The sequence below is a fragment of the Rana temporaria genome, chromosome 1, assembly GCF_905171775.1.
Source record: "Rana temporaria chromosome 1, aRanTem1.1, whole genome shotgun sequence".
NCBI classification, from domain to species: Eukaryota; Metazoa; Chordata; class Amphibia; order Anura; family Ranidae; genus Rana; species Rana temporaria.
Window position 1 is genome coordinate 230,232,019 of NC_053489.1, and position 13,969 is coordinate 230,245,987.

General features: G+C 38.8%; 1 protein-coding gene across 1 annotated transcript in view; it reads right to left on the minus strand.

Annotated features, from left to right (window-relative positions):
- The window catches only part of MYO18B (myosin XVIIIB), a 764,821-nt gene that overhangs the window by 524,776 nt on the left and 226,076 nt on the right, over positions 1-13,969 (minus strand). The window contains 1 exon segment of the mRNA XM_040358554.1: positions 316-486. Coding sequence (XP_040214488.1) covers positions 316-486 — 171 coding nt within the window.

Sequence of the window (13,969 nt, forward strand, 5' to 3'; positions counted from 1 at the left end):
CTCGGCGGGCCGAGTTCTCCCATAGAACAACGAGAAAATAGAGAACATGTTCTCTATTTTCTCGACGAGTTCCTCGGCGGCTCCATCGGGCCGAAAGTGTACACACGACAGAGTTTCTCGGCAGAATCCGGCTCTGACCGAGTTTCTCGCTGAATTCTGCCGAGAAACTCTGTCGTGTGTACGAGGCCTAAGGGATAAAAGTTCATCATGGATGATTTTTTTTTTCCCCTAGTGAATGGGAGAGATAATTGAATGCTATGTGTCAAAATAATATACAGGATATATATATTTAATTCAAAACAAAGGTCCCCATACCTGTTTTAGCTTCATCTTCTTGGTTACTGCCTCTGGCTCCAAGTGTGACCTGTTCAATTATCTGCTTGAGGTGATGTTTAAAGACAGCTGTAGATAGTTCCTCACAGTCACAACCTAGGACATTAGCGGCATTGTTTGCCCAATCAAATCTCATGAATTGCTTTCTTCCAACTAGAATAAAACAAAAAAAAAAAACATGCAGCAAACTTGTTAATCGCCAATAGGTTTTAAAAACAGCATTGAACGAAATACATTAAATAGCAAACGCATTTACGCACCTTTACACCTGTTCATTAAAAAAAGGTTTGCTCTACACAAAAAAACTACATAGCAGGCCAATGATGTGTAGTAATTGGCAGCTAAACAGTGATAAAGATACCAAGTCGTGAAGTAAATTCCAAAAACACAGCTGCTGTCTGATTACACACACTGAACTTATTTAAAACCCAACTCCGTGCAAAATGTTTAAAGTAAATATGAAACCTTACCTCGTAAAACAACCTTCTTAGTTAAAAATAAAAATGCAACATTACAAATACCTGTTTTTATTTTTGTATATGTGATTACCTGTTTTCAGCTGCGTAAGGGGCTTTGAAAGGTGGGAATGGAGACTTAAGAGGGGGCGTGTCATCAGAGGGAGATTAACAGCAATACGCTGATCTTCCCAGCAAAGAGCTGTGCAGGGGGGCTTATCAGCACAATTCTGACCATTGGAAAAAAGGCAGGCTGAGCTTCCAGCACAACCAGAAAACTGAACATGATGGAAATGAAAGCAGGAGACTTGCAGGATAACCAGGTATTTTTAAACAATGGAAGCAATGAATAAAGAACGGGATACTTTTTACATAAGTACATGGTGCAACAGACACATATCAGGAATATGAAATGTTGAGGTAACATACTATTTAAAGAATTAACAGGAGCCACATCATTACTTTAAAATAACAAATGTAACTCAAGCTTCAATACTCACCTTCAACCCCACCCACCACCACCCCGTAGTAACCTTTCTTTACCAAAAGATGTCTTTATTTTTCCAGATTGAATGACACCCACCATCCTCGACCTGTAAGACTAATGCCCTGTACACATGATCGGTTTATCCGATGAAAACGAACTGATGGATTTTTCCTTCCGATATCCGATGAAGCTGACTTTCATCAGTCTTGCCTACACACCATCAGTTAAAAAAAACGATTGTGTCAAATCGCGGTGACGCAAAACACAACGACATGCAGAGAAAAATGAAGTTCAATGCTTCCGAGCATGCGTCGAGATTTGATTCTGAGCATGCGTTGATTTTTAACCAATGGATTTCCCCCACAGACAATCGTTTTTTTTCTATCGGTTAGTTGACCATCAGATAATTTTAAAACAGGTTCCTAGTTTTTTAACCGATGGATAAAAAAAAACAATGGGGCCCACACACGATTTGTTAGTCTGATGAAAACGGTCCATCAGACCATTTTCATCAGACAAACCGATCGTGTGTACGCGGCATAAGGGTTCTACTGTAAACACAGGAAATCATGCATTTGTCCCCTAAGGAGGTGTCACCACAGCGCCCTTGGCTCACATTGTAATTATGCAGACAGCGGCACTGATGTCATCACATTAGTGCCACTTTCTGCATCATCGAGTATTGTCCATAATTAGAAAAAGAGAGATAGAAGACCAAGTTAATAAGGTGACTGATCTAAACACTACAGAAAACGTTGATTATAAAAAAGCATACAGGGTAAAGAGAGGCAATTGGGGGTGGTAGGCTATGCCAGGAGTTCTAAAAACTTTACAGTTTATTTATAAAAAGTATTCAAAGTAGTAAATATTGTGTTAACCATAGCAACCAATCAGCTTTCAACTGGCAATTCTATAGTGAAGAACGGAAAATGAATCAAGGGTCTTAATTGGATAGCATGCACAACAATACAAAAGCTCCAGAGTGACTAGGCAGAAATCAGTTTGCATTAATCTGTTCAGTGTCCACCCTAAAGTGTTGAAAGCTAAATTATGAAGGTTACAGCACAGCATTAATCATAGAACCATGCTATTCCTCCTCTTAAATCAAAAAATCTCAAAAAATATGAACGCTAGGTATCAATTTTCCTCCAGTGTCCAAAAAAGATAAAAACAACTTAACCTTAAAACTGTTACATGTAATATTACACCAATATATTAAATGCCCATGTGACAGTCCAAAACAAATGTCCCAATCCACCAATGTGAATCGTGGTGGATCCAAAAACTCCAAATCACGCTCCAATCATGCAATAAACTGTGCTGTAAAACATGTCCTCTGGGATTCCACACCACCCTCTTAGCACACCGACGCTCAGCAGACACTTTGACCCAATGTTGTGTGGGTCTGCTTGCACTTTAATGTGATAGTCTCAAACTCTGTATCCCTTCCCTCCTTGTGATCTAAGCACCTATTAATCACTCTTTGGTCTAATCTGCATGATTTTGACACTCGTTTCTCATCCCCGTTAAGGACTGTATGGATTATGGGAGTTATCAGAAATTCTAACCCTTTTCTGCTCTGCTTAAAACAATTTTTGTTTTTTGGCGGAAAATATATATTATAACAATTTTTTAACGAACATTTGTTTCTGTAAAGCACGCTAATATAAAAAATAGACAAAATAAACAGTGAATATCATATGACTGTTGAATAGTCGATGTTCTCTGTCTCTGTCCTTGGTGCTGAAATCCCAAACTCAGTCTATGATTTTCAGTACAAAATCTAATTCTCATTCTTAACTCAGGTCACAGCAATTTTTAGTATGATATTCATAGAGCTGTCCTTCTATATATAAGATCTGTATATGTGATTTGATATATATGTTTACCTTAAGAAATGCAGTGTATCAGTGTTTAGCCTGGGAAGAGTAAGCTAACCTGGCACTGAAGATGTTTCTGTCTGGTCTATGTCAATATAAACCTAAGCCCTGCTAAATCAGCACTGGACCGCATAGCAGAAAAATTTACACTCATTAATTAACTGCCTTAAGAAATCACTGGCTTGTCACCAACAAAGAGGCTTCACACTTCCACCCCAGTTGGTACAAAAAGAAAGGTAATTAGGGGAAATTACTATGTGACTTGGGAACTCAAAGCTAAACTGCTAGTCTATTACCATGAATGGAAGACAATTTAGGTGAGAGATTAATGAGTAAATGATTAATACCCTAAAGGGAATACGATGACTGCAACGCAGCATTCACTTTTAAGAAAAACATGACAATAAAGGCAAAGAAATGTGTGCATTGCTAAACAAATTGAGCAACACGGCATAGGAAATTACCACTTCAAAAATAGATTGAAACATTTCATGGGACATTGCTTACTCAAAAACCATAGGCTGAATTATTCAGTGTAATATCTAATGTGTAGCAAAATGCGCTTATCAAAGTTGAAACTGTACATTTCCTTTAATAGTTGACTTTTTGTGGTCACTTTGCACATATTCGTATTTAAAACATCCAAATGCAAAAGAAAACAACATAATAACAACCATATTTCCTACTGGCTAATTCCACTACTAGATTGAACATTTGTGAGTGGATATTCATCCCCCTTCCCCCCCAAAGCACACTTGTTTTATTTATCCAACTGACAGTATATCATCAGTCTATTTTAACTTTCCTAACACTTCTATATAATCCACCAAAGATTTGGCAATGTCACATTTATAGCTGCCTTCTTCAGTGGATCCCTTGTAGGAATTTATGAAAATCACTTTGGCCGTTGACATAAGTGGCTTAGGTGACAAGCTCTGTTTAGGTTGTCACAGCTGTCGGAAAATAAGTTTTCCTGACATTGTCCAGATAAAAGCAAAGACAGCAGATTTTTATGGACTGCTTTATTCCACACCAAGTTCTTAGACAACATCTGTACTGAAACCTGTTGAGTGAGAAACTTATATAGCGCATCATATGCAAACTGAATCGCCTCAGCGTGCTTGGTTCCCTACTGAGATTCCCTACTGTATTTTGCCTTCAGAATAGATGGGTTTTGAGTTTATTCCTGAAGGCCTGGTGATTCACTTCCATTCGGATGCCGGTTGGTAGTGCGTTCCACAGTCTAGGTCCTTGGATTGCAAATCTTCATTCTCCTTTGGACTTGTATCTGGCCTTGGGTATCTGGAGTAGTCTTTGGTTAGTGGAACGGAGAACACGATGGGGGTTGTGGCTTTTTAATTTTTCGCATAGATATTGGGGGGCACTTCCTTGAACACACTTATGCGTCAGACAAAGTGCCTTAAACGTAATTCTGTCTTTTACTGGCAACCAGTGAAGGGATCTCAGGGAGGGCGAGATTAATTCCCAGGGTTTTTTCCCAGTCACAAGTCGTGCCGCCGTATTTTGAACGACTTGTAGACGATCGATTTGGTACTTTGGGAGTCCGATGTAAAGGGCGTTCGCATAGTCGAGTCTGGAGTTGATTATTGTTCCCACCACGACTGCAGTGTCTTCTTTCGGGATAAAGGGGAGGGGTCTACGTAGCAGGCATTGGTTGCTATTACCAACCTTCTTCTGAAAATGTTAATTACCTGGTTGTTTTTGGCTATATTTTTTTTGTCAGTAACAGAAAGTACTGAAGCCAATAGATCAGCATGGAAGCCAAGCAACCAACTTGTTTAGAAAAAAAGGCTATTGACCGCAGCCTACCTTTTCCCTCACTGCAGGCTTTCTACTAGTTTGCTTAATATGACCCTGTACCCACACTTTTAATAGTAGAACAATTTTACGATTAGATTATATGTCAAATTAACTTAATGACCTAAGCAATCATTCGCTCATTGTCATGTAAGGAAAAGTTTTGTTGTTGTATGCAATCTTTTTCAACCAGATACAATCCTGTATATGTATGTTTACCAAAGCGGCTGCATCCATGCATATTTCTTCAAATGTTATGTTTTATACAACCAAAATCAAAAAAAATATTTGTAAAAAAAAAAAGATATGTCAAATTATTAATGTTTTGTGCATCTTTATGTTATTATTGATTTTATTATGACATTGAACAGTTATGAGACTGCTGTTGGATGCTGCCATCTTGGATGTGATGTCAGCAGCTCCAGGCAGACTCGCTCTGATACTCTGTATTATTCCTTTGCAATCATATTCTCATTTTTATGATGAAAGGGCAGAGAGGCTGATAGCAGTAGTTCATACACAGCAGAGCACTTAAGTACTTGTTTAGCCAAAACACCTTTTTTATGAATCCATTAGAGAAGAGTTAAAGCCTCTGAAAGGTTATCTTTTTTTTCTGTCTGTTTACAACTGGGGAAATATTTATTTAATTCCTGACTCTGAGATGCAACAGCTAAGTAGAGAAAACTCCCAAAGTGATGAAAAGTCCCATCTTAGACAAGGTAAACTAGGAGATGTGCGGCACAAGGTAAGTGAAAACTGCTCACTGCAAATGTGCTGTCCCTTCCCCCCCCCCCCTAAAAACAATAGAAGGTGAAGTAGATAGCCCCAAAGAAAACAAGTGTATAGGCGCTGCGGTCTTTCCACATAAAAGCTCCACTTCGTCCTCAGACCTTGAGGCTGCTGACACCTCCAACGTACCAGAATAAAGGAAAAGGATGGTCGGCACTCAGGATGACATCCAAATTAGTATTTCTTTATTAAATGCATGTACAAAGCTGTAAAACGTTTAATAAAGAAATAATATTTTGGAGGTCATCCTGAGTGCCGACCATCCCTTTCCTTTATGCAGATAGCCCCAAACTCCACTGGGATGTAGTTAACTAGTTTCACACAAAATAGTGCTTATTCATTAATATTCACGAATAAGCGATATTTTGCGTGAAACGTGTCAACATTCCTGCTCTCTGTGCGGTTTGCTTTTATGCCTATTTTTTATACGGATTTATGAAGTAACCACCTTCCAGTGGAGTGTGCGGTCATCTACTTCACTTTCTCCCATCTTAGACAGTTGTCCCTGAAACCAGTGTCCCCATTGAAAAAATCCCCCTTACTTCTGGTTCTAGGAAGACCCCTTTGTTCTCTGTAATAATAATCACCAGTTTAAATATGGTGGTTACTCTTCCCATTGATGACACACATAGAGTAATAAATACTTAACAAAAGGTCTAACTGTTCTCTACTGTATCCAAAACTTTGTAAAAAATATTTTTGCCTAGATTTACGCTTTAATAATGCCAGTAGTAACCCCTCCACTAGCCCAGTGACCAATCTATCAAAGACAGCTCCTGGTTTCAAGTAATCATTGAGAGCCAGGGGGACCGACTCCCTGGTCATATGACCATTGTGTCAGTCAGTCACATTGGTCTTGGGATCGAGTAGACTTTCCCATGCAATGGCCGTGTTAAAGGAATGCCAGGGCTGGGAGGGAAGGGTTAATTAATTCATGGATGCACAGATAATTACTAACCCTCTGTCATGGAAGGCATCTCAGCAGTTTTCCCATCAGCAACAATGGCAGTGGAAATCTGCCCGCCTGTTGTACCGACCCGGCCTGGACTTTGACTACCTTTTGGATTCCGCTTTGGCTCCTGATCCGCCCGCCTGTGTTTGACCCGGTCTGCATCACCCTGTTTGTCTCCTGCTCCACGAGTGCCACACTACTGTCTGCTGTTTCTGGCTTGCTGTTTGCATCCTGCTAGGATTCCGGTGCACCACCCAGTATCCGCATCAAGCCTTCTACTCCAGCTATCAGCCAGGCGCTTGTGTCCCTCTGAACTCTTGACCCCTGTCTACTCTACCAGGGGCTCCTGAGTCAAAGGCTTATGAGAGGCTGCTCCCTGCACGTTGGGCTTCGCTACCAGGTATGTGACACCCTCCCTAAAAATGTTTATTAACAAGTAGCTTGGCAGGTTCCTGCTGTCTTCATAAATGTCAGCAGAGGGAGGGTCAGGACCCAGCACAGACAGAAAATGACAGTTCTAGAAAGTGGTCAGACTACTAAAATTACATTAATCACAACATGGGAAAACAAACTTTTTTTTAATCCGGGAAACATGCAATACTTTTTTACCCCCTACTGCTGGAAAGTTGTATTCTTCTAGATGGCGTCTGGTTAACAATCTTTAATCCCACCATGAGAGCTGCAATCGTTCCTTGAAAATGCTACTTTCCTGACAATTATACAGACCCTTTGACTTCAATAAATCAATATATTGACCTAGATTAAGTCCAAATTACAGACTTTTGTCTGTCTTTCCATGATCTTCACTGCTGGTTAGAGATTGCAAAATATTAAAGCTAGGGGCTCAGCCTAACAATCCAACAGCATTTTCAAAAGTCAGCAATAGGCAGCCCATGGATATGTCAGGTTTACTGATTAGAGAGATAATATATGTAAAAACTACACATTGTCATTTAAAACCAAAACAGCCTCCTCTAACTATTATGCCTCTATTATTCTGCATCCTGCCAGGTTGGAGACTGTGTGGTTAGTGTGGGGGGGGGGGGGGTGGAGTTACACTTTGCCATTTTATGATAATCATTCATGGTTACATCGACATTTGGCCATTCATGGCAGACCCTTTGCAACATTGTGCAAAAAGAAAGCAAATCTTCCACACTAGAGACATAGGGGATTTTTAATAAAGGCAAATCCACTTTGCACTACAAGTGCAAACTACAAGTGCAAAGTGCACTGAAAGGGCACTTGGAAGTGCAGTCATTGTAGATCCTAGGGGGACATGCAAAGAAAATAAAAAACAGCATTTTAGCTTGCACATGATTGGATGATAAAATCAGCAGAGCTTTACCTCATTTCAGATCTTCAGAGTTACAGCGTTTGCACTTCCAAGTGCACTTTCAGTGCATTTTCAAATGCACTTTACACTTGTAGTTTTCACTTGTAGTGCAAAGTGTATTTGTCTTTCGTAAATAACCCCCAAAGCCTCAACACTGCAACGCAGACATACACAATTTAGAAATAGTTTTTATTTGTTAACTTCATGTTGTCATTGCATCATCAGCAAAAGTCAGCAAATACCTTGTCTAATTGGTGAACTTTCATATGTCATGGAGTTCTTTATTAGTGACAGTATCCTTTTAGTGCTACTGTCATCCCTATTTTTAGTATTAATACAGATGTCAGTGCTAAAATGCTAACACAAATAGTAAATTATATATTATATGGGAACATTCTTCCTTTCTGTGATGATCCTCTTTCAGGCCTTGTCTAAATGAATCAAGCCCTGTTACCATGACAACATGATGCCTTAGTACCATTGTTTATCTTGTCACTCAGGAGAGAGCAGCTTATCTCTGATAATAGTGCATGGCAGGGGGAATATGTGATTCAGACAAGAGGTCTTCACAGACATGTTCGCTAACCATCCCCTTGTCTATTTGATGCTGAAAGCCTGTAAGACATTCTGCAATATTAAAGGCTGCAAGAAATCAATTGGAAATATAATACAAGGGCACTGACTCATATAGATCAGAAAATGTCCTTTTTTTGGCTTGCTATCTCTATTCTTCTGGTAAATGATGGCTTTAATGAAAAAGACAGATTCTGAGAGAGCTGTATATATCAGGGCAGCTCGATATCTGGGAAAGTCATGAAGGAGATGAACTTGTTCCTTTCAGGCATGCAGCTTCAGAATGTGTTTTCGGGGGCACAATTCAAACTGATAGCTAGATGACTTAATGCTAAAAAGGAAATATGAAAATCTTTATTAGAAACTGCAAAGCTAGTATTTCCTAATTAAAGTATGTATGTGAATATCTAAATGTGATGTACTATATATAAGCATGGAAAATTGATTGTTATTAAAAATATATATCAGAATTTGCAGAGTCTATATATATACTGTATATTAATTTTTAACTTCAGGCAGATATAAAAATTACAAGTTTATTAAAAATGCATTTTTACACATAACCACCATAAGTACTTGAACCTCACTTCATATCAGGCTCCTGTAAGTTGGACTTGAAGAGGGAAGGGCACCATTCTCCACTGTATTCTTGAATAGGAGGGGAGACCAAATTGATTGATCCCATCTCTTGGAATGTGGCCACTTCCTAAAAATGTATGCTCACTGAAAATAAGGTCACACACTCACAATCAGACATGGAATGTATGCTTAAAATGCTTTTTACTTTCAGTTTAATACTGGTCAATTGGCCATAAATGGGTATTCAGACTTTTTGGGAGAACTGGGAGAGGCCAATCTAAGGCCCGTTTTACACAGGTGGAGTCCACCAGTGGATCCGCCTGCTCAGCAGAGAAGCTTTCTGCTGATCCCCGCTGGGCAGTTGGATGACAGGTCCATGTTCATCATGTTGATGCAGAGTGCACACAGCCCGCTCTCTTCTATGGGCTGTAAGATGCAAATAAATCACCTGTCTGTTTCCATCCAAGTGTCATCCGATCTGCCAGACGGTGATCCATCTGTTTTTACCGGACAGGATCAGATCGGATATCAGCGGGGGTCAATGGACACATGCCCATTGACATCCATCGTTCCATGGAGAGCAATAGATGGTCTGATAGGGTCTGCCTAAAAACTGACAGGTGGACCCAGCTGGTCTGTCAGTGTAAAAGGGGCCTAAATGTAAATTTTCAGTGCAGTGCACGCAAGGCCAGCACCCTACATAGGGTAATTTTCCTGATGACGCGAGGATCGCAAAATGCATAGAAAATTGACACAGCATGTCTGACATTGGAGCTGTATGTTTTCCAATTGAAACAGCTGAGAGGCATGCCGTGGATTGTATCGCTCTCAGTGACAAGCCTCCCCTCAAGCTGCGTGTATACCTGCCTGTTTACACCAAGTTTTTACCCTATTGGAAAAACTCCTGTAAATGCTTATGTGTGCATGCACACATAGGCTGGAGGGAAGTTTAGAGGCAAAAGAAAAAAAGATCAATCACCTGTAAATCAGGAATTTTTCAGCTGCACTGTGTGTGAGCCTTTAATGATGCTGCTGGCATTTCATATCAATAACAGTAAAACACTGGATGGAAAAGCCAAACCCTCTGCATTTTTTTTTTAAAGCAACACTGCTCTTCGTTATCTTTTATACCAGGTTTCATGCAACATCATCAGAACTCTTTATCTTGTGATACCTTGTCAAACATCGCCATTAAGAACAAAATAATTTTTTATTTTCTAATACTACATAAAGTGTCTCTATAGCCATTTTTATTAAGCTTTTGGACAAAGTAAGGAATGGTTGAAATTCCTGTTGTGGTTGTTTTTTTTATTACCCATGTCCCAATGGGTAGATAGTGTAGGAATCCCCTCTTTGACAGCCGTCATGGAATTGAGCATTCCCAATGGAATATTTCTCACTTTCTGTTCTAAAGATGATCATAACATTTGGGATTTCTTATTAATTTTTATCAGCATCAGATCCCACATCCTGCATACAAATTATGTACTGGTACCTTGATCAAATACACAATTTTTTAGCATAAAGGGAATAAAAAAATTATTTGATCAAATATTTAAATATACTGTATAAACCACTAAATTTGTGTTAAAATAGCTGGTTTCCGCATGTAGAAGATTTTAGTTAAATGAACCAAGCTGGGGATGGCCTGGGAAAATATTCTTCTTTAAAAAATCAGCTATTTTGGGATTCACATGTATCAGATGCATTGTGGGAATTATGTCAATTTCCAAGACAAGCCTTGTCATGTATTGACGATGCCTGGAGCAACCCGCCTTAAACATGGTTTTACTGTTGATCTATGACCCCAGTATGTTAATGTACTCTTTGGTTAAAGTGGGATTTGTCAAAAGGCTCGCACATGTACTGACACTGCGGCAGGCAGGATTTATACAACAAAGACAAATGTGTAACAACAATCAATAGATTTTAATGAAATGGATCTTGCTCAAACCTGCTACTGTTTTAAAAAGCTAAGAGGGTTTTTAATAGGATTCACTGACAAGTAGTCTTGTTTCATGTTGTTGTCAAAATAAAGCAGATGGATGTCTATAATTTATCAAAACCTCTTTTATGATAGTATTTTTAGCTTCTTGACTGTTTAATATCATTTCAGAACAATTTTAGTGATGGCCCTTATTTAATATTTGATTTTAGGAGTTCTTTATAGAGTATGCGTAGACCTGTGTTTGTCATGAAGTCACTTTACATAATGATCAATCATTATCATCTTTACATGTTAAGATGTTATGATTAAATAATGCTCATACATTAATAACATTTATTTTCAAACTAAAAGAAAGAATGTTTCCATTATTCTGGGTCACAAAGGACTCTTTTATTCTACCAAATACCAATTTAGAAACACATCAAGAAATCCAAAATATTTAGCTCCCAGATTTACCTACTGCCTACAAGGATAGTTGTAATTGCTGTCAACCTAATCTTACAAATAATTTACAGAAGCAGACATGACACTTATGCTGCGTACACACGGTAGTTTTTTGTGATGAAGTAAAACGATGTTTTAAAAAATGTCATTTAAAATGATCGTGTGTGGGCTTTTATGTCGTTTTTTGTCTTCTAAAAAACGACAAAAAAAAATTCGAACATGCTTCAATTTTTTATGTCGTTTTTCAAAATGTTGTTTTTTGTGTCATAAAACAACGTTTTTAAACCCGCGCATGCTCAGAAGCAAGTTATGACGCGAGCTTGAATGGAACAGAGTGCCGTCGTACGTGTTGTACGTAACCGCGTTTTGCTAGAGCATTTTGAAAAAACGATGGTGTGTAGGCAACGTCGTTTTTTAAAATTAAGTTTGAAAAACTTAGTTTTTTTTTTAAAGAAAAAACAACATTTTATTACGAGACAAAAAACGACCGTGTGTACGCGGCATTAGAATCTTTATCGTATGTTGTCTTGTAGTAATAACAATAATAATAGCTTTGTAACACCTAAACATAGTCCACTGGTATGTTTTTAAGTGTTTTGGTGCCTGTCTTAAACACTTTAGTCCCAAGTTAAAATACACTGAGCTATAACACTGTTCACTACATCATTAAATTAATGACAGTCATGTAAGCTACCTGGTATTTTTATCTGGTACCGATAAGATCTTCAGACTCTTCTGCTAGTGTGTATAGAGGTTTCTGCCACTAATGGAAGGAATCCATTCTTTCATGGTTCAACTAGTACCTTGTAGCTTGACAGCTCTTACACTACAGCTATATTAGCAATCTGCCAGGATGGAAGACCCTTCTGAAGGCCTAAAAAGCACACTTCAGCCCAGATACTGTGGCTTTCTACTGTGCTTTAGGCTTGCACAGTAAATGTGTTTGTGACTCTCTGGACAAGGCCAAAGCTGCAGGCTAAACTAGCCACTGACCACATCATTTGAACTACATCTCCTAAATGAAGAACAAGGTTCCTTCAGCATTAGAAGATTCTCTCTTTTATATTTGTGTGTCCCTTAACATGCACCTTTGCCAAGACTGGATATTAAATTATTTACAGACAAGCATTAAATAGTTTTCACCCCTTACCTCTCGAGCTGCTTGTAATGTAAATTAATTAATTCTCAAAGATCGCAACAAAGACTGTAATAACCCATTTACACAGGAGCAGAGACTGAGGCCGCGTACACATGACCGGTCCATCCGATGAGAATGGTCCGACAGACCGTTTTCATCGGTTCACCGCTGAAGCAGACCGATGGTCTGATCTGCATACACACCATCAGTTCAAAAACCGATCGGGTCAAAACACCTGTGACATAAAAAAAACGAAGTTCAATGCTTCCAAGCATGCATCGACTTGATTCTGAGTATGCGCGGGTTTTGAACCGATGCTTTTGTGTACTAACCATCGGTTTTGACCGATGGTCAGCCGTCCATCGGTTCGATTTTAAAGCAAGTTCTCTAATTTTTGTCCGAGGGACAACAGACCAATGGGCCGTACACACGGTCGGTTTAGACCGATGAAACTGGACTTCAGGCCGTTTTCATCGGTTTGGACCGACCGTGTGTACGCGGCCTTACAGTGTGCAAGGGCCATTTGTTTATATTTCCAAGAGTTTTTACTGATTATTCAAATATTTTACTGTCCATAGTCTAGTCACAGATTCACTTAAAGAATTAATACCAGAGCAAACTCGTGTGAGTTGGCAGATATGTTGGCCAAGTAGGCCCAGATTAAAGTTATCCCACACTGCCACAGAGAATGTATAGATTTTGCTTCCCAGTGGCCCTTTGCCGGGTTATCTACATATATTTATTTACATAATTCTCTCTTACTGGTATAGCAAATATGGCATATGGCTATCAACTTGTATGCATAAGATAGTTGTTTAAAAGAAAAAGTATAATGTCATAATTTATGTATATAAGAATGATTTATAAATGATTGCCAGAAAAAAACAATATGATGGAATATTTCAATCTATCTATCTATCTATCTATCTATCTATCTATCTATCTATCTATCTATCTATCTATCTATCTATCTATCTATCTATCTACAGTATGTACTGTATCTATCTGTCTACCTTTCTACCAAATTGTTGCATGTTTTAACAAAAAAGATATTGGGAAACTGGAGAAAGTACAGAGAAGGGCAACCAAAATGATACAGGCATGAAGGAACTCTGCTATGAGGAAAGATTAGAGGAACTGAATTTATTCGCTCTTGAGAAGAGGAGATTAAGGGGGATATGATCAACATGTACAAATACATAATTGGTCCATATAGTGAACTTGATTTTGAAGTTGA